The 19,709-nt window shown below is 38.7% G+C and overlaps 1 protein-coding gene across 1 annotated transcript in view; it reads left to right on the top strand.

Annotated features, from left to right (window-relative positions):
- The window catches only part of LOC147236613 (VPS10 domain-containing receptor SorCS1-like), a 45,932-nt gene that overhangs the window by 20,626 nt on the left and 5,597 nt on the right, over window positions 1-19,709 (top strand). Inside the window, exons 6-23 of the mRNA XM_086171549.1 lie at window positions 1,143-1,207; window positions 1,800-1,918; window positions 2,252-2,341; window positions 3,036-3,215; window positions 5,874-6,020; window positions 6,253-6,355; window positions 6,650-6,726; window positions 8,633-8,724; window positions 8,877-8,984; window positions 9,247-9,364; window positions 9,523-9,656; window positions 12,056-12,169; window positions 12,435-12,606; window positions 12,849-13,035; window positions 14,409-14,542; window positions 14,625-14,748; window positions 16,256-16,368; window positions 16,961-17,095. Coding sequence (XP_086027675.1) covers window positions 1,143-1,207; window positions 1,800-1,918; window positions 2,252-2,341; window positions 3,036-3,215; window positions 5,874-6,020; window positions 6,253-6,355; window positions 6,650-6,726; window positions 8,633-8,724; window positions 8,877-8,984; window positions 9,247-9,364; window positions 9,523-9,656; window positions 12,056-12,169; window positions 12,435-12,606; window positions 12,849-13,035; window positions 14,409-14,542; window positions 14,625-14,748; window positions 16,256-16,368; window positions 16,961-17,095 — 2,212 coding nt within the window. The remainder of the gene's footprint in view (window positions 1-1,142; window positions 1,208-1,799; window positions 1,919-2,251; window positions 2,342-3,035; window positions 3,216-5,873; window positions 6,021-6,252; window positions 6,356-6,649; window positions 6,727-8,632; window positions 8,725-8,876; window positions 8,985-9,246; window positions 9,365-9,522; window positions 9,657-12,055; window positions 12,170-12,434; window positions 12,607-12,848; window positions 13,036-14,408; window positions 14,543-14,624; window positions 14,749-16,255; window positions 16,369-16,960; window positions 17,096-19,709) is intronic.

The raw sequence follows: 19,709 nt of genomic DNA, 5'->3' as shown, positions 1-19,709 counted from the left end.
ATGAAGTATTTGACAGAAAGTCCATTAAAAGAGATGGAGCTGTGAGGCAATTACAGAGTGCTGAGGGAAGCAGGACAGCGGCTTTTTATATTATACTTCGGACATGGCATGGAGAATGAGGAGAAACCCATCTCCCGTCACAACAGCTGCTATTAATACGTGTGGTCAATCCTGCCGCTTAACATCTATCGTGAAGAATATATTGAAAGTGAATAAAATGGCTAAATACACCTTACCCATTAAGGGCAGTTAGGGTCAGATGTCCATCAGGTCTCCGGTTAAGAACGGGTTATTGATGGTCCCAAGGGGACTGTAAAGATCACAGCAGTGGCTTGTAATCCCCCTTTTCTCCCGTACCACATCCAGATCAAAATTAACTTTTGTGAACTAATAACACATTGAATCTTTGGTGACTGTAAAACTGAAATGATTGCTGTAGAGCCCTATACATTCATTGCGTGAATGGCTTTTCCATCCGATTTTATAGTGGTATGATGACCTATGTATACTGCTCAGGGATATTATAATTTCCTTTTAGTATGTATTCTTATAAATGTTTTATTTAGAACTTACAATTTCCATGTTGTTTAGACTGAATGGGAAATATTGAATGAATAATCTTATCATCTTTTCAGAGAGCTTGTCGGCAATGGAATTCATTTTAGAATCAGGGCTGGATTCTGGTTTTTTTTTTGGAAATGTGTGGCAAAGTTTAATTTCCTATCTACTTCTTACTAACCTTTTGTGTGTCAGGTCAAGTATTTCATATCAACTTAACGCTCTCATCAGCTGTTGAAAACATTAACACCCATGCTTTTAGACTGCATGTTTGTTTATGCCTGGCAATTTAATGGGTGTAAATATTTTGCCAGCCTAATTCCCATTTTATAATGTCATTATCGCGCACACCAAGATATAAGCAATTTAGTAGAATCATTTTGGGTGGTTAAATACAATCTGGGACAAAAAAGCCAGATTAGTCTAAACTGCTCTCAATAAGCATGTTGAGCTGTGCGCTGTGATTATGGGCCACAAACTTGATTTATGTTACAAATATACACGATTCAAAGAAAAAAATGTTTATGTTCCTCTCCCACGATCAAAAATATAGTGTTTCTCAGATGTTTGTTGTAACATTTCAGGTCCAGATTGGGTTTAGACAAAGAGCAAGGGATAATCCACTTGGAGATCAGTGTCTCTGATGGACGTGAGTAATAACGCCAAGTTACTATGTCGACATGGACAGTAAATGTTGGAAAACCATGACATTTGGAAGTCGCATAAGGTCAGACCGTCCCACCCTCTCTCTAATCTGTCAGAGAATATTATTCCAGACAGAATTATGTGCACATGTCGAATCAAATCCAAGACATAGACATAATTCATAAACCTTGATATTCAAAATGAATCAGAGATTTTTTTTCCCCCTCTCTATGTACTCAAGTGCTCCTTTCAATCGCTATGTGGAGACTCTTCATACGATTAAGCTAATTCATTTTTCAGGCTGTGACTTGGCTTTTTTTTTCTTGGCCATTGGAGAGAGGGGACTTCCATAAAGCCCTCTGTGTTAATGCCTTGTCCCTGAGGAGACCACCTCATTTGGCTGATGCTAACACTTTGGGACAGCTCTCTCTACTTCGTCTAGTCGTGAGGATAAGAATTGGCCCACAAAGTTTCGCTTCTATGGTTCGGTTAATACCATCAGCATAAGCAAAGCTAAACCTTGATTTTGGACTAGAGAAGGTTATTTGTTGTTTCCTCTTTGTTATTTTAAGTACCCATGTCTTGTTTACCCACAGGGTCACAGTACATAACTTGTAAACTTCAGAATTGCTCTGATGGAAACAAGGGCAAACCCTTCCCTGGATTTATCATCCCTAATTCCCTGGTCGTTCAGGATGAATACGTTTTCATCCAGGTGGGTTTTTATTGCAAGGTCTGGCTTCATTAAAAGGCAATTAAAAGCTGTAGAACCGCAGCATTGAATTGCATCTTAATATACAGTCATGTTTTTCATTAACCAAAAGGGGCCATTATCCAAGGAAGGGATGGCATGAAATTGAAATCACTGTGTTGTGTATTTGTACATTGCATTTCTGCTATAATGCACAGCATCATAATTGGTTGTAAACCCATAGTTTTGATCACGGCCTAAATGGTTTGTTACATGCTGTTTACAATCTGCAATGTTAAAATTGTTTTTACTCTAAAAGCTGGATATCCTGTGAATTTCGCAATTCTGTTTGTCTAGGTGCCAGTAGGCAGCCAACCTGTCCATTATGTATCCTATAAGAGGAATTCCTTCTACCCCATGAAGCTTCCCAAGTATACTTTGCCAAAGGTAGGGAAGAATGCAACGCTCTGTGAAATGAGTACATGCAGGCTGTCAGCATTTTAAATCACTGATATGATCAGACATGTCTTTGTAATGACATGCAAATGGTTGCCGTTTTTTCTTTATATCTGCTGACAAACGTTGCAGTTTATCCTCCACGGACATTTCGACAATTACACACTTCTGAAAGGCGCGTCAGTTTGTCTGGGTGTCATGAGTACTCGCTGAGGTCGTTCTCCCCGTTTGAGCTGAAATGTATTTGCTCCAAATTGGATGAAGCTGTTAAGTTAGCATTTTACATTTCAAAGCAGAGTTTTGAAACATAAAAACCCATTCGTCTTCAAAAAAAAAATAGAAAAAAAATCCAGTGTCCTCCACTAAGTTGTCTTGCAGAACAGAATAGGTGTTTGAGCAAGTACATTGTAGAGACTTAAAGGCTCAAGAGTTATTCGTCAATTCCTCAACATTTCCTGAAGAAGAACACACTTCCTCTCTTATTTTCTTGGATGGAATAATGGAATTTGTCCTCAAGTGACAAATCACCATCTTGCTGCTCTAGTCGCGAAATGTGTTGCAACTTCTCCATGCAGATTCAAATATTGTAGGCGGCTAAAGCCATATGGTCCACTCATTTTATAGCTACCAAGTTTCAGACACTCCAGGGCTGCTTGTTCAGAACCTGTGCCCTTCCTTTATTTAGGACCTCCAGATTATCAGCACAGATGATAATCAGGTGGTGGCTGCGATTCAAGACTGGCATCAGAATGACTCCTACAACCTCTACATGTCTGAGTCCAGAGGGCTGTTCTTCACCCTGATGCTGGAGAACGTTATGAGCAGTGGCGGACTGGAGGGCAACATCATGATAGACCTGTATGAGGTGAGCAGCGGCCACAGTTGATGCCATCGCCTCGCATGTTTTCATATTCAGTTCTTTTGATGTTCATTTCCATTAATGCCAAGTTGAACCATCTCCAATAAATTTTAAAATTGCAAGTAAGAAAAAATAAGCCATGTATGTTTTTTACTTGACTTATCATCTTATGATGTTTATGTACTAAATGTGCTTTTATTTCAGCATTATCTCTTTGTGGTTTAAATACTCAGCACAGAGGTTTTAAAAAAAATTGTGCACCAAAAGTGATCCAAGAAAAGAGATTTTTTTAAATTTATTTTACATATAGTACGCAAAACTTTTTCTTGCATGACGTTTCAAGCAAACATAGGCGCTTTCCCAGATGCTTACCAGAGATATATGTTAACAAACATGTTAATGTGGCATCATTTTTAAAGGGAATGACCATGTGATTGATTCTCTCCTTTTTTTTTTTTTTTGGCGCCTCTCATGTCATCATGTCATATTAATGTTTTAACATTATAACATTATCTTCACCATTTTTTGAGACGGGAACTGAGAAATTAATACTTTTTCACATATTTACAGATAAGTAAAACATTCTTGATTAAAAAGTTTCAGCATACAATATTAAATATCGAGTATGTACATGGGAGGAAAAATTAGACAAACAGAGCAAAAAATGTGGTATGGACAATCCCCGATGGACAACAAACGGACATACCTATAGACAACGTTAAATATCAAATTCCTCATTTAACCCTTGTGGGGTTAGTGTGCCAATTCCCGTTTTAAAAGGATGGAGTATAGGGGACATGTTACGGTCTCTTTCCCCAGGTATTTCAAGGTCGAGACATTATGCTTTGCTTCCTTGAAATGTACTGCTACAGGGATGGAGGTCACCTGATTTCTCATGGTGCTATGATGTTTGGCAAGCGGCTTCCTTGTTGTCTATTTGTTTCTCCTACAAATGCTAACCCACAGTTAGCCCACACCTGCAAAGGAGTCCTTCAGTGCAGGATCAAAGTTGATGACATGCCAGAGTTTTTTAATAATCCTTTCGATAACTTTTGATAACAGTGAATCCTTGCCCCTGGTGATGAGACGGCTGCCATCCAGGGACATTGAAGTAAAATGTGAAGCCTCATTGTCAATCCAATTTACCTTATATGCCCTATTAAGGAATTGTTTTTTGAGTCCTCGTCTGAGCTACAGATGCGTCTGATTCTATGGAATTGGGAGATGGGGAGATTCTTGTTTAGGTTTGCCAGATGGCAGGATTCATTATGCAGGAGATCAGTGGGTTTGCGGTATAGTCCTCAGACCATCCATTACATACTCAGCATAACAACACATATTAACAGTGAAACGGTCTGGGTATAGCATCTACTAAATGATTTTTTGTTGAATTAATTATTATTAAATGATAACACAATAACCGGTAAATAAATACAAATATTAAATATCTAATGGGGAGTTACACAAAGAGGAAATATCAACAAATTGCTTTTCGGTTTCGGATCAGTTGGCACAATGGGTGTCCCTCCAATCTGAATGTTGGCGGTTCGATTCCCGGCTCCTCCCGTCTGCATGTTGAAGGGTCCTTTGGCAAGACACAAATTGTGTGAAGCGCTTTATATAAGTTGAAACCATTTACTATTTAAAAGATTAACCAAAGGGTATTTATTAAGATTGATTTGGAAACTCTACACTGCACCAAATTTATCACTTGGCTCACAAGCCCCACTTTCACCTGTCGACAGATGCGCAATGACACGGTAACCATCACACAGAATATTAATTCTCCGACTCACCTGCCTGCGTTGTTAGCTTGACAAGATGCTATAACAGAAATCAGGGGGGAGCATTTATACAGAAAGTGTATCTAGAACCGCCGCATCGAAACATTTCAAACCTGGCTCTCTTGAAGTTTTTGGCCAATATTGTAGACTGGTGTTGGCAGTTAGATTACCAACAGACAGTTGGTTGTTTTGCCAAGTTCTCCACTCTGTGCTCAGATGTCTCGGAAGTCCTCTCTAAAAAGGAGCAGATGCTGGTATATTACATTTTTATTCTGCAGCAACTGAGTATCTGTCATGTTGACTTTCTGGTTGTGTTTGTCATCTTTGTGTGTGACATTCTAATAAAAAAAAAAACAAAGTAGGAAAAAAAATCACCTCCCACACACAGGTTTGGAGAGGCTTGTAATTTTCAGGTCACATGTTGGGATACAGGCAGTTTGTCAGAATCTGCTGCAATGTTTTAGCGACTTCATGCGTATACATCGTCCTAGATGATCATCATTTGCTGGAAGCAGTAAGATTATTAAATGTCTGTACTACCCCTGACCTATCTATATTTAGCTGCAGTGACAGACCATTCACAAGACCTTTTTGCACTAACCAAGATGTATGCCTTATATATGAGAATCTGAATCTCTGTAGACATAGATACAAAGATGAAGAAATATCTTGGGGTTGCACCATATGTTGTTTTGATACATTTTCTTACAGATGGTCCAAAATAGTACTCCATGTCAGAAAAACCATCACTTTCTGACATCTCTTCCTCCCCGAACTAGGTCTTCAGCTTTCCTTAAGTTTGAATAATTTATGGTCCCTTTTTTTTCCTTTCCTTTTTTGTTATTTTTCCCTCACCGATCTCCGTCTGTCATGTTTGCAGGTTGCCGGGATTAAAGGGGTGTTCCTGTCAAATAAAGTTGTTGAGAACCAAGTGAAAACTTATATCACGTACAACAAAGGAAGAGACTGGCGGCTTCTACAGGCTCCTGCAACGGATCTCCAAGGAAACAAGGTGTATTGTGAACAGGTAAGTGGGCCACTGACACTGACTCTACTGATTTAACAATTGCAAAATGCTGCGCTGTCTTGCAGTATACCATGGTCAAAAAAGAAATCTGCTTAAAAAAGAGAACATACTTTGATATATTCCACTTAATTCACTTAATAGTTGCTCATACAAGATGCGGTCTTATTTTGCCTGAGTGGGTTCAGTTTTAACATTCTGTCTGAAGCAAACTTATCTCCTGTGTGTTTCTCAGCCGTACTGTTCATTGCATCTGCACCTTCATGTGTCTGAGAATCCTTACACCTCGGGAAACATTGTGAGCAAAGACTCAGCACCTGGAATTATAATAGCATCAGGTGAGGAGATTATCTGAGTTGCACGTCGGTACTGTTGTTTACTGCTAACCCCAGTGCTGTTGATCCTTCTGCATGTCTCCCAACATTTCCTAGCTTTTTCTTCTTATGTTATGATCAAGTTAATCTTGCATGCACATCTATTTCATGTTGCCTGAATGAATAAACAAACACATTTCCTTTTATTCCTTGTCTGAGTATCCAATGTGACGCAACTGTTGACGGCCCTTTACATCATGTGACACGAGCTACTCAGTGTCGGTGGAAATATTGTTGATATCATTCATTTGTATTCAGGTGTTGTTGGACCTGAACTGACCAGCACAAATGTCAGCATTTTCATCACGTCAGATGCTGGAAACACCTGGAAGGAGGTGCAGTATGATGAGTTTGAACTCCAGGGGCAGGACTGAAAGTAAATTGTATCCGTGAATCGGGTGTCTGCACTTATAACGAGTAGTGCAATGGTTAATTTCTGTTGTGACAAATGACTTCAAAACATGACAAATTTGTTGTTTGTGAAAGCAAACTTTCATGTTTTTTTCATTTAAGAGCTCAACCAACTTTGACTTCGGGTAGAAAATCTCATCAGTATCGGTCAGGCGAGTTTCAAAAGGTTATGCGAGGACTCATTTCAGCCTAAATTGTTTGTTTTGAATAATCTGTGACAGCTAGGTGCCAAAGGCATTGGATTTAAATGAAAAGGAGCTTAATTAAAATGAAGAACTGAATTTTTTGTTGCTTAGTATATATGACAGTAGTTAAATTTCCAAGTTAAGCTGACATATGGATTTGCTCCTATTTAGCGTATAACATTGACGCTAAAACACGTAAATACATTATCATACATTATAGGTTATTCATTTTTTGTTCAAAGGTTAATTGAGGGGAAATAACATCAGAGGAGGCTAATAAAAAAAGTAAAATTCTTGACCGTTGAATTTTTTAACAAAACTAAATCTAACAAAAAAAGACCAAAAGAAAAACAACAAAACCCTATGCCATGATACACTATTTGAATTTCTTATTTAAAAATTATCTGATGGCTTTTCAAGTGCCTCTTTAGTACTAAGTGCATAGTTAATTTGAGCTTATGCTGTTCCTCTTCTGTCTGAGCCCTTTTCTAGGTTTTTTTTTTTGTATATTTTAGCTTGAATATAAAAAAACAAAAACAAACAGCAGACATTATGGCAATGTGACACCGACTATTGCAGAGAACTGTATTAGGCAGTCCCAGTGCTGGAGAAGAATTTATGATTGCTGCACCTAAACCAGCATAATGAAATCATCATCATAGATCAAAACTGAATCACTATTGTATTATGTTTTGTTTTTTAAAGATACATACATTACTTACTTGATTAAAACAGCATGAGCTTATACAGAGTGACTGAAATGATTTGCTTGCCAGCAATCAATTTACATGGAATATGTCGGTGATTGGCAGCTCTACTTGATGACAATCCCATGTAGGTGTCCATTAAAGCAACTAATTGGATGGAAATTTGAGAACCTCATGACGATACTTTTAGGAACATTATTGGGACTCTAAGTCACAACGGGGAACATCTCCCCCTGCCCCCCCCAGATCAGGAACAGAATTCATTGATTCATTCTTCACCCCTAATTGTTGTGAAATACTCCTGACAGACAAACAACAAAATGTCAAACATGCAATTTCATGCTATATTAAATCGATGTTCTCCAAAATTGAATTGCATCATCCTTGGTTATGCCTCTCCTTTCACAGTGTCTCCAACTAAATTTAATCAAAATCTGGCTGAAAGTCAGGGATACCGACCAATCGAAGAAGGTGAAAAAATGACCTCCCTGGCAGACATAAGGATGTAAACCAAGTCTGGCAGTGTCTGACTTAAGACAAAGTGGGCAAAACTAAGCATCAGCTGAGCTTACAATGACAGCAAGGTTCTGTTTCCAGTGCTGAGAGTTTGCTTGCTTCCAAAAATAAAAAATATCAGCATTGACATACAGCTTTGCCGGAGACATGTGCATTTCTGATCCGTTAAACAAATAAACGAATGGGAGCACACAGATTTTTGCCACCGGCTTAAGATTCTGTAAATCAACAAGGGGAAAAACACTTGCTGGATGCTTTTGTTTGTTTCACACATTTCACACAGCTGAGTCTCTTGTGCAAGTAGCAAAAGCAGGGCTTCTGTTCTTATTGAGTTTTTAGGTACAAATGTGCAAGTTTCTTTTATTGGCACCAGTAAAGACTCAGATTCAGCGACAACACGGTGAAGCTGATCATGTTTGCAGGTTTTCCAGGAAGAGTACAGTGTGTTTTTCCTGAATCAAGGAGGATCTCTTGTGGCCATTCGACACACACCTCTGCCTATTAGGCACATTTGGTAAGGATCTCAAAGGACGTGCCTGTTTTTTCTGAAGACTATACTCAAATCTTTCAAAGAAGTGAGACTTTATTAATGTGAGGCTTTCTTACAGAATTCAGCTCTATTTGTGGCTGATCTGTTTGTGATCTTCCCATTGTTCTCTCCCTCAGGCTGAGTTTTGATGATGGTAGAAACTGGGACAAATATAGTTTCACCTCTTCTCCACTCTATGTTGATGGGGTGCTGGGAGAGCCTGGAGAGGATACTCTGATAATGACGTAAGATATAAGAGGAACCTAAAGAGTTGATGTATTTCTACTTCTTTAAGGAAGTAGGAAGCCTTAGAAGTAAATCAACACGGTGTTCAGTTTGTTTAATGTCATTTTGAAAGAGTTTCATCTCGTTTCAAGACACAGATAATTTTCTTTTCCCACAAAGGTACATTGATCAAAGTCATTGCAATGGAAGTGTGTGAAGCAAAGCAGAAAGGGTTCATACAGCAGACAGAAGGAAATTATCTAATCTTTTTTATCTCCGCAGAATATTCGGACATTTCAGTCATCGTTCAGAGTGGCAACTTGTCAAAATTGATTTCCGGCCTATTTTTCAACATCGCTGCATAAATGAGGACTATCAGACATGGCAGTTACACAATGAGGTATGTAGTCTGTAACAGTGCAGTGCGACTGATAACATAAGATTTAGTCCAAGACCAAACTCAGGGGACTGCTTTGATTCTGTCGCACAATATAGGATAAGCATGTTGGCAAATCTGCAAAAGGCTCTGAGATTTTTATGATCCATTATTTATTACAGGGTGAAGTGTGCATCATGGGGATGAAAAGAAATTTCCAGAAACTCAAAGTTAATGTTCGATGTGTCAAGGCCAGAGATCAGTATATTTCACAGATGTCAGAGTCCTGTCCCTGTACCGAGGCAGATTTTGAGTGGTGAGTTACACACTCAGCAAAAGCAGCAGTAAAATCTCCTTGATTAAATATGGCCCATAGACTTGTGTAACTATCAGCCTCCCAGTTGCCATTTAATTTTTTGTCCAAAGTGTTTTGTGCTGATTACTTTGTTGTCATGATAAGTGCTGTAAAAATAGCTATTATTATCGCACTTAACCAATCTCTGTGGTCAGTGCAAACTAAATGTGCAAGAGCAATTAAACAGTTGGAAAATATTCGCCACTCTTATTTCTATAAACATTTATCCAACTTAGAGGGGTATTCTCTTGCAAACAAAATTCAATGTCTCTGAAATCTTATTTGGAAAAATTCTGCAAAAGAAGCACGAGGTTTCAGCTAAGCACTGTACGAACAAAACACTGTGGTGCCATCACAAATGTGGGTTCAACACCATCAGGCTTGAGTGCCTGAGTGCTATTTATTATATTTTTTGGGGGGAAGGCACAGAACCAGAACACTGTGAACCAAAGACCAGAAATAGAGGTCTTAGTCATATAACTGGATCTGCAGCCATATATCTCAGACACTCAGTTGAAGAAAGCAGCAGAGTTGTAAAAGGATCCCCACCTGGTAGGATGATGTGGCAGTGAGGTCTGTTAGTCTGGGTGAACTGGCAGAATTTTGTAAAGAACATGCTCTTCAGATTGCACCTCCAGAGCAATTTCTCACACATTGTTGGAGAGATCCAGGACAGGGAATCTGATAGATCAGTGCTAGAGGCCCTCTGATATGAAAGTGGCTTCCTGTAGCTGTGGTCAGAAGGTCATTGTTCTTGTCATAGCAGCAACATGGAGCACCTTGATGGACAGCAGCAGCAAAGGAGGCCATTAAGCTGAAAAAAATTGGCCATTCAGGCATTGTTGGCCCAGAGGTCTCCTGCTGACAGGTACTATGGTGCTTTTAGTGCTACAGTCTCAGTGATTTCAGGAGCAAAATCTGAGTGTGGGTGAAGTTTGGAGAGGCCTTGGAGAGGGACTTTTAGTTGGCCTTGAGGAGTTCCTGAAAAATGGTCAGATGATTTAGGAAAAGGAAGCAGAGCTAGCCCCCAGACAGTTTAAAGAACAGAAAGAGACCCTCTGGGCCTATATTTAGGGGCACAACTGACAACCCCCCGCCCCCCCAAAGAGGATGTAGAGCCGGAAGAGTCTGATTAGCCCTTATCCATATGCAGGGAAGACACTGAACAGTGTGGGCTGTCTTGGATGACATGACTTGTGAATGTTCCATGGAGGTCAGGGTCAATGGGTAAAAGTGGTAGACGGGGGGTGGTGATCCCCATATTCACACAGGGCACTGGAGGGTGTTTCATAACTGCAGGGAATTATACCACTTTGGAGGAACAATGTGGATTCTGTCCAGGTATGGATGAGCAGACCACCTCTTAACACCCGCAGGGATCCTGGAGGATTAGTGGAGGTATGCTCATCCTGTAATTTTTAGACTCAGACAAGGCATATGACCATGCCCTATGGGTTCACCTGTGGGCATGTACTATGGGACTAAGAGGTCAGGGAAACAAGTTGGGTGAAATGAATATGCTGCACATGGTAGCTGGGCTTTGCCCAAGAGATAAGTTGAGGGGCAGAGCTGCTGTTTCATGTTAAAAGGAGTTAGCTGAGGTTGTTTCGGGACCTGATAAGAATACCTCTTGGTTAAATCCCATTACGGGTGTTCTATGAATGTCAACCAGGTAGGAGGCCCCATGGTCAACGCAGAATATGCTGGAAGGATTATATATATATATGCCGTCTGACCAGGGAACTCCTGGGCATCTCACAGGAATAGGTAGCATGTGTTGCTGAACACGAGCACACTTTGGTCAACGTCGGTCTGCTGTCAATATGACCTAGTTGGATTGTGGCGGTGGGAAAATAATGAGGGTGATGATGATCGATAGACCACAGAATGTGTTTAGAAGCCCATCAGTGACGAACAGTTATTGACGGTGTTTCCATTATTTAGCGAAAGCTTACTAGCTTTAAGGTTTAATATTGACTACAGGCAGAAAGAAACTACAACACCTACTCACCTGAGTCCTTCACAGACCCTTCAAAATGTCGTTAATGATCAAGTCTAATTGAACATTAGAAAAAAAATAGCAAGCTTATCACAACTTAATAGCTGGAGGACTTTTTTAGCTGTCCAACTCTGTCTTTTTTCTCCCCAATAGTGTTTAATAAACCTGGCAGATCCCTCTGACTAGACCATGGTTTCATTAAAATTTGTATAACCTAAAATTATTATGTCTCCAAAATATAACATGAAGAAAAAAATGGCTGCTTTCACATCTAACTCTGCATATATCCTTAATTTTGATAACTCATGAAACATTCATTTCCAGTGTCTATCTCTTGTCCTCTTTTTCCACATGAAAACAGCGACTATGGATTTGAAAGGCAGATAGATGGCAGCTGCAGTCCTGCTTTCTGGTTTGTTCCTTCAGCCACATTGAGAGATTGTATCTACGGGGACAACTTCCTCAACACTACAGGGTACATGGATATTGTTAAGGACAGTGTATAGGAACTGCTGATCATATTCCAGCTCAACGACTACTTCATGAAAAAAGTATCTGACAAGGAAATAGTTTTTAAGTCTGAAAAGAATAGATCAGAAAAAATACACCAGAGGCACATTCATTTTTTAATCGCTTTTTTTATAAACTTCATACATAAATACATGTGACGTATGCCACCTGCGACTTACATGAACTGTACAATTTGATTGTCTTCTCTAAATCTTTATGCTGAATTATAGATATCGCAGGGCTTTGTCGAACAACTGCACAGAGGGCACTCTGTTGAAGTATAGCCCCAGGCAACAGAAGTGTCCCAGTCAAGTCCCGAGGGGCCTCCAGCTCTTCACCAGTGAGGGTACATTGGTGGCAAAACTGGGAAAGAATGTCACCTTCTTGGTCTTGCTAGAAGAGGTGCTGACAACATATATACTACACTGTAACAACATGTCTTACATGGTGCTTGTAGATAATATGCTGTTCCCGTTGTGTTTTGTGTGCTACCGGGACATTAAAATGTAGCACAGACACTGACACATGATTGCGCTTATCACTCGACCTTGTTCTTGTAGATAATAAAGAGACACATCGCTGGTTGTCAGTGGCAAACAGAGAGTGTGCTCTGAGAGTGATGGTCTTTTGCTCTCTGTTTGAAGGGTCTTGGCTCTACAACAAGTATAACGGTGGACTTTGGTGATGGGACTGCCATATCCTATGTCAATATAAGCTCCATCGAAGACGGGGTCAAGCACATCTACAGTAAAGTTGGCATCTACCAAGTTTCTGCAACAGCGAGTAACATTCTGGGCTTGGATAGGGTTGTATTATACCTCCACATAACTTGTGAGTCAAATAAAATCTACAGCCACACAACTTTTTATCCATGCTGATTTAATGTGATTTAAGAAACCAGACAATGTTTCTGCTTATCTATATGTGGGTACTTAAAATGTGGTTTTTGGTTATCTTAAGGTATCATGAAGGTATCCAAAAATAAAGGGATTACGATCGATATTACAAAGCAGACATTTTCACTTCAGACCTTCCTTCACACAAAACTTGTTGATAATACAAGCATTGACATTGTTTCACTAACTTTCTTCAAAAGCTGGGACAATGTCATCATTTTTCAAAGTTTAAGAACTCCTCAAGCATTTGCACTTTGCAGATTGAAGTCAAGACCAAGACTGGAAATTCACAAGTCAAATCCTGAGTGTATCGCCACGATTATTTTGCCAAAAAATAATTCAAAAAATTGGAAGCAAGCTGGCAACATATGACATGTCTGACATTTTTTGGAGGCAACTCCTTAAGGTGTCTTTTTTTCAAAAGTGTTTTGCTCTGTTGGTAATTTTAAGATCTATACATTTTTATAAAATAAATTTTCAGATATTTCTATGCAAATTTCAGAGAATTTCTCAACACTTGTTTTGGGGGCCAGAAAGGCAGACCTCAATCAAATCAGTAGCAAGTTGAGCCTGATCTCATCAAATTCATGACCATGGTACTTTTACTTGAACAAGACCCAAATGCTACAGTTTCTCTTAACTATTACTTCAACCATTTTACATATATTTAGGTCATACTGCTTGATTTCTTTTAAATAAGTCATGAATTTTCCCATTATTTTATTGGCTCTGTCTCCCTGGAAACTATTCGGGGCCCCCTCCTTTGAACATTTGCCAGAGCCTCTGAAAACCTCGCTCATAAAACAAATTAAACTACAAACTTCAGCTAATCCTAGACCATAAGATTCAAGCCTTGAAAGACATCAACACACAAGAACGAGTGGGTCCTCAAAATGAAAAGAACTAGGAAAAAAAAAAAAATCACACAAACCAATCCCTTAAACGAAACACTGAATAAATTACTCTGTTGTTTCAAAACTGTTTATTAAAGTTAGAAAAGGTCCAATGTCTCTATCCCAGAGTTTTGAGTACTGATAAACCCATAAAAGCCGGCTGTTGGTTGTTTCCTTTTTAACAGTGTAAAGCCGTGTTGGTCTGCTTGAATTTGTCTCATTGTAATGGATTCAGCAGTGCAATCTTTTCTGCTGTTCACCAGCATGCTCCACTCGTCATCTTGCCAAAATAATAAAAAAAGAATAAAAAAACTCAACTTCTGTTGTGCTGCAATGATACAATACAGAGCAAATGTAGTTACTGATTCCCAAAAGACTAAATTTAATGGTGTATCGCTCTGTTTTGTCTTGAAAGGTCAGCTTGAAAAGGTCCAGCTTTCAGCTCCTTCAGTGGTCATCAAAAACAAAGAAGTAAAACTCACAACTACTTTGCAACCCAGCACCGTCGGAACGGTCACTTACTTCTGGTGGTTCGACAACAAAACAGAGGTCAGCTTCACTTCCTGTTGTCTGCCCGGCTGTTTTTTTTTTGACATCCATGACCCACAATACTGTTATATTTTCCTTTTAGCCTTTAGTGACCCTGGATGGAGGGATGTCCTTCAGCTTCTCCAAGGAGGGAAGTCACGCAGTTACCGTGCAGGCGTCAGTTGGGAATACTGTCTATCAGGACCAAATGACTGTAACAGTATATGGTAAAACATATTTTTTAGCTGTAGTTTTAACAGGACATTTAAAAGTGGTAATAAATAATATAGAGAAGAAAGAGGGAATCCACTTGCTGATTGTTCAGTAAGGACACTCAGTACTTCTAAACCATAAAATACACATGCAACATACGGATACAAATGTCTATCTATTCATAAACTTCTGATTTACTTTGTGGATTTTTAGAGAAACAGCTGACTGAATTACAAACCTTTTGAATTTATTTCAGAGAACATTAAGAATAACTGAAAGGAGCTTATGAGAACACACAAACCATCTTTTGATGCATAAACTCGCAGGACCTCAAATTCAGAGTATTGATGGATTTTAAAACTTGCATAATAATTAAAAGATAACGTTGAATAACATTTTTCAAAATGCATTTGACAAAATCCAAGTCAACAGCAAATGAAAAGAGGTTGTTTACCAGTAACTATTCTTAGAATCGCTTAGGAAAGGAAATTAAAATGAGCAATAGATGTTTGAATATTGTGAAATAAGATTAACAGCTATATGGCAGTGATAAGAACAATAGGATGCATATTGTGTTTTAGAACTTTTATGTATTCTAATACACTTTTTTGGGGGAAGAAAGTGTTTCAGTCCCATTGGATAATCTAAATGGAGTTTGGCTAAATAAATAATACAAGAAGGCCAGGTATTAAAAGCCGAGGCTGAAGCTTGTAGGAAATTATTTACTGTATATTTTTCAATGCAATAAACGTATTGATTTATACTACCTATTTAGTTTAAAAAATATGCACATACAAGTACACGATTGAATAATCACATGCAAACTTACAGCACAAACAAAATATTGACAAAACACATAATAGTAACTCTCCTTTAAAACTGCTGATATTGATCATTTCTCAGTTTTTTATTGTATGCAATTCCACAGCACAACACATTGATGAATGACGGAGGTTCTAATGAAAGGTGTGCACAATCATTCGTCCCCCTTATGGATTAGGGATAATATTTAGAGTGACTTCTTACATAAACAATGCAGTTTGATACTTATTAACTCGGCTGGTTATTCACGGCGGCAAACTGATTAAGTAGTTACTCAGTTGGAGTTATGTGAAGGTGGTCGAAATTCCTACAAAGAGTTTGTGGAGGCTGTGAATTATTATGGGGTGGCATCTCCATTTCATCTTGTGTGCAAATAATTTCGGTTTTCTCCTTGAACGTTCAAGTTTTTCCACAGCTTCACTGTGCCATTCTCTTGAAAAAACGCAGCACAAAACAACTATTGAAGTGACAATTTGGTTGTTGTAACTATAATAAATTCATTATGTTTATTTTCTTCCCATTATCAAAATTCATAAACAGACTCCACAGGTTTCTGGTAAATATTGTCTGAAATGTCAGACAAAATAACTGGAATATTAGAAATGAAAAGAAAACAAACTTTCAAGAAATAATATGAAAACTTTGTGAGACTTTCTTAACCTCTAACTAAAAACATTCTGTTTCTTATCTGCATTTCAGATTATTTCCTTTCACATGTTTTAGCCTTCTCTCCTAATCTGGATGAGCTGAACCCCGGTTTGTCAGACTGGCGAGTGGATATCGGCCGAGTGGTAAAACACGCTATGATCCAGGTCAGTCCATCTAAAAACATGTTTGTGATTCTAGCAATTAACAGTTCAACAGGCCAATAATGCTTTCATCTATCCATCGGGTGGGGGCACGTTGACCTCTTCATGCTGAATCCGACGCGGAACATCACCCTCAATCATTATGACCAGTAGACAGTTAACTGGACCTGTCAAAACACTACATGGCTAGAAAAGCATTGTTTTGATAGTTGCTTTCTGAGGCCAGAGAGAGATAGGGAGCGAGAGAGAGAGAGAGCCCCAAATCCTCGAGCAAAGGGATCCTAACTTAGGGCTTGGATTGCTCGCAGACACTATGATAACAAGAAAGCAGCAGGTTCAGCAAAAGACTGGGATAGAAAGCCCTACATGTGTATTTTCTAAAGTGTGAAACTGATATCCTCTACCTTCTGCCAAGTCCAATATTATCATGGTTTAGAGCCCTAGCTACACTTCAAGGCACAGCCTTTTTTTTCCTGTCACACTAAACCTGTATAGTCGAGGTGATATGTGATTTATACTGCGATGGCAATTAGTACATAAATTAGAAAAAGATGAATGTGTTTTAATGAGGATCTGGTCATTATTACCATCGCAGGTCACGGGAATCAGTGAGGAGCAGCTTATTGTGACAGTGCTTCCAGGTTTACCCACCACGGCTGAGATTTTCATTGTGCCCGAGAGCAGACCGAGAGACAGAGCCACTGCTGGAAAGTGGACCCATCTGGATCAGGTAGCATTTACTCATATGGGAGCTGGTTGGTACCATATGTTTTATGTAATAATAAACAAATGATTATAAAAAAATGCCTCTTAAAGTAGTAACTCTATAGAATATGTGGTTTTCTTTGTCATACATTACTTCTTAGCAGAATTTGGCACCAATTAGTATTTTTGACTGTCAGAGTTTGAGACCACAAGTTTTATGCAGAATTGTATTTGAAAAACCCAATGAGGATTTATCCAAAAATACTCAACCATCTCCAAATCAGTGAAAAGAAAGTGGTACAGTACAAGGAAAAAAATATGAATTTAATAGATAGATGTGTGGATTATATATGTAAATGTCAGCAATTTGAAATTCAATACCTGTTTAAAACACAGCCGTGATTATTCTACTTAGGACTCTCCGTTGCTTTGTTTGTGTATTCAGGATTTCCATCCCTGTCCAGAAACCATGACATGGATTTCTGTCAGAATTAGAACTTCTCATCACAACTTACCATGTGCATCAATGTTTGTCTTCTATTTCATAGCATATTTATTTAAATTAAGTTTACTTAGCTTTTGTTTAATTTATGAAGCATGGACTGATGGATGAATGGACTAATGGAAAACAACAGTGTATTCACTATAATGGAGTATAGACACACAAAAAGAACAAGGAGATATTGATTCTACATTACATATTTAATGGTAACTTGGATTACTGTGACATGGTACCATTTCACTGCATTGGTGCATAATGGTGAGGTTAAGGTGCTAAAAATAAATGAAGACCTGAATTATAATTGATTAACCTCAGTCAGCTTTACAGATCTAGTTTCATAATGCAATGACAGCGGCTGTACGATTCGAAAGGAAATCACTGGTATGCCAAGAGAAAGGTCAGCGGGAATGATGAGTGTACATTTATGTGGTAATTGGGCCAAAGCATGCAGAACTCTGGTATGGTCCATTAGGTGAACAAGAGAACAAGAGGGGTGTGTTTTCTATCCCCTGGCTCTTATTAGCATGCAGTCTCCCTAATCTCATCCTAGCTGATTAAAGCGCAGAATACATCCTCACAAGTTAGTCTCAACTTTGTAAATTATACTTCTTTAAAGTCAACCACTCATTTGGTTTGCAGATTTTTTTTTCTGGATTAGTCATTTCACAATTGGTTATGGTTTCTTTCACCCCCCCCCCCAAAAAAAAAGAAACCAATAACACAGTTATATACAAAAATAAAAATGATAGGTTGATTGACAAAAAAACAAACAAACAAAAAAAACACATTTAAAGGATCGGACTCGTCTCAACAGCAGTAATACATAATGTCAACACTGGAGGGCAGTGTCTCCCCGTGTTGATACAAAACCTGCACTCAGTGATATTGAAATTCTGATCAGTCTTTTTACCTGTAGAAATAAAAACTAAATATGACCAAAGGAACCTTTTTACTCAATCCAAGATTTTCAGAGTCTATTACATAACAATCACAACTCAATAGATATATCACTCTACCAAGGACATTGTGGCCACAATTTTCTTGGAGAAAAATAATTTAAACGGTTACAGTGTTTCTCTAGCAATTCCAACTATTATGTCTATTAACCGCTTATTAATAAAAAGCTCTAAACTATGCTAGATAATAAAAACTGAGCTGTGTTTGAGACCCGGGCAAGAGAAGCTCATCACCGGCGACAAGACCTTGATGCTGCCTGAGTAAACATTCTGCTGGCTTACTCTCAGTTGTGAACAAAGTTAATAGGTATTTAATTACATTGATGTATCATGTAATTGGCGCCATCAAGAAAGAAGACAAACTAGGTCAGGAGGCCTGGATTGGGAATTAAAGAGATGTATTTATCTAAAGTCTGTCTGATTACCTGGCAGAACCACACAGACAATAGGGTAATAAATCTTCAATTCAGTCTTCATCCTCAGTGAATGAGCTGCAGTGTGAGTGCTGGTGTGCCCACACATCAGCATGTTTTGAGTGCATGTGTGGCGCAGCTTATTAAAATGTGTAATAGATTTACTGACCCTGATATGCCACTAGAACAAAAAGTAATTATTCATACTGTGTAGAGCAGTCTAATTTTAACCAGTGGAAAGATTTCAGAAAGAGCGAGATGGAATTATTGAGGCATGGCTAAGGACTCAAATGGACTCTGACAAGGCATTTTGGTCTCTTGTTAAATGACTCCCTTGCGTGGTGTGAAAAGCATGGGTACTTGATGAACTTAAAGGAAGGAAAATTAAAAATGCATTTTAATGATATTACAACCTGTTTTCCTTTCTGGTAGATTTGTCTGACTAAACTTTTCCCAAAGGACATAACAAAATCACATGTAAAATGATACAAAATAAACATAAAGACTTTCTTTTATTATTGTAAAATGTCACACCAGAGGCAATTCCCCCTTTCTCTGATAGGGGTTCCATCAGCATCAAAAGCCTGCTAGGTCTGGCGTTTGTGTGTTTTTTTTTTCCTTGTGCCATATCAACATTTGCTCCTCTTTAGATGCAAGTAAAAATTCAGATTCATAATTCAAACCGTCGGATGAAATGACTGCCATTGAAATATTGATGACGGCGGAATATTGCTGTGCAGCCACCGCTAACGGCCCTCTCTGGTCTGT

This window comes from Fistularia commersonii, chromosome 2, assembly GCF_037954325.1.
Source record: "Fistularia commersonii isolate RoL2024-O1a breed Wild chromosome 2, RoL_Fcom_v1.0, whole genome shotgun sequence".
Taxonomy (NCBI): Eukaryota; Metazoa; Chordata; class Actinopteri; order Syngnathiformes; family Fistulariidae; genus Fistularia; species Fistularia commersonii.
This window is presented reverse-complemented; position numbering and strand designations above follow the sequence as displayed.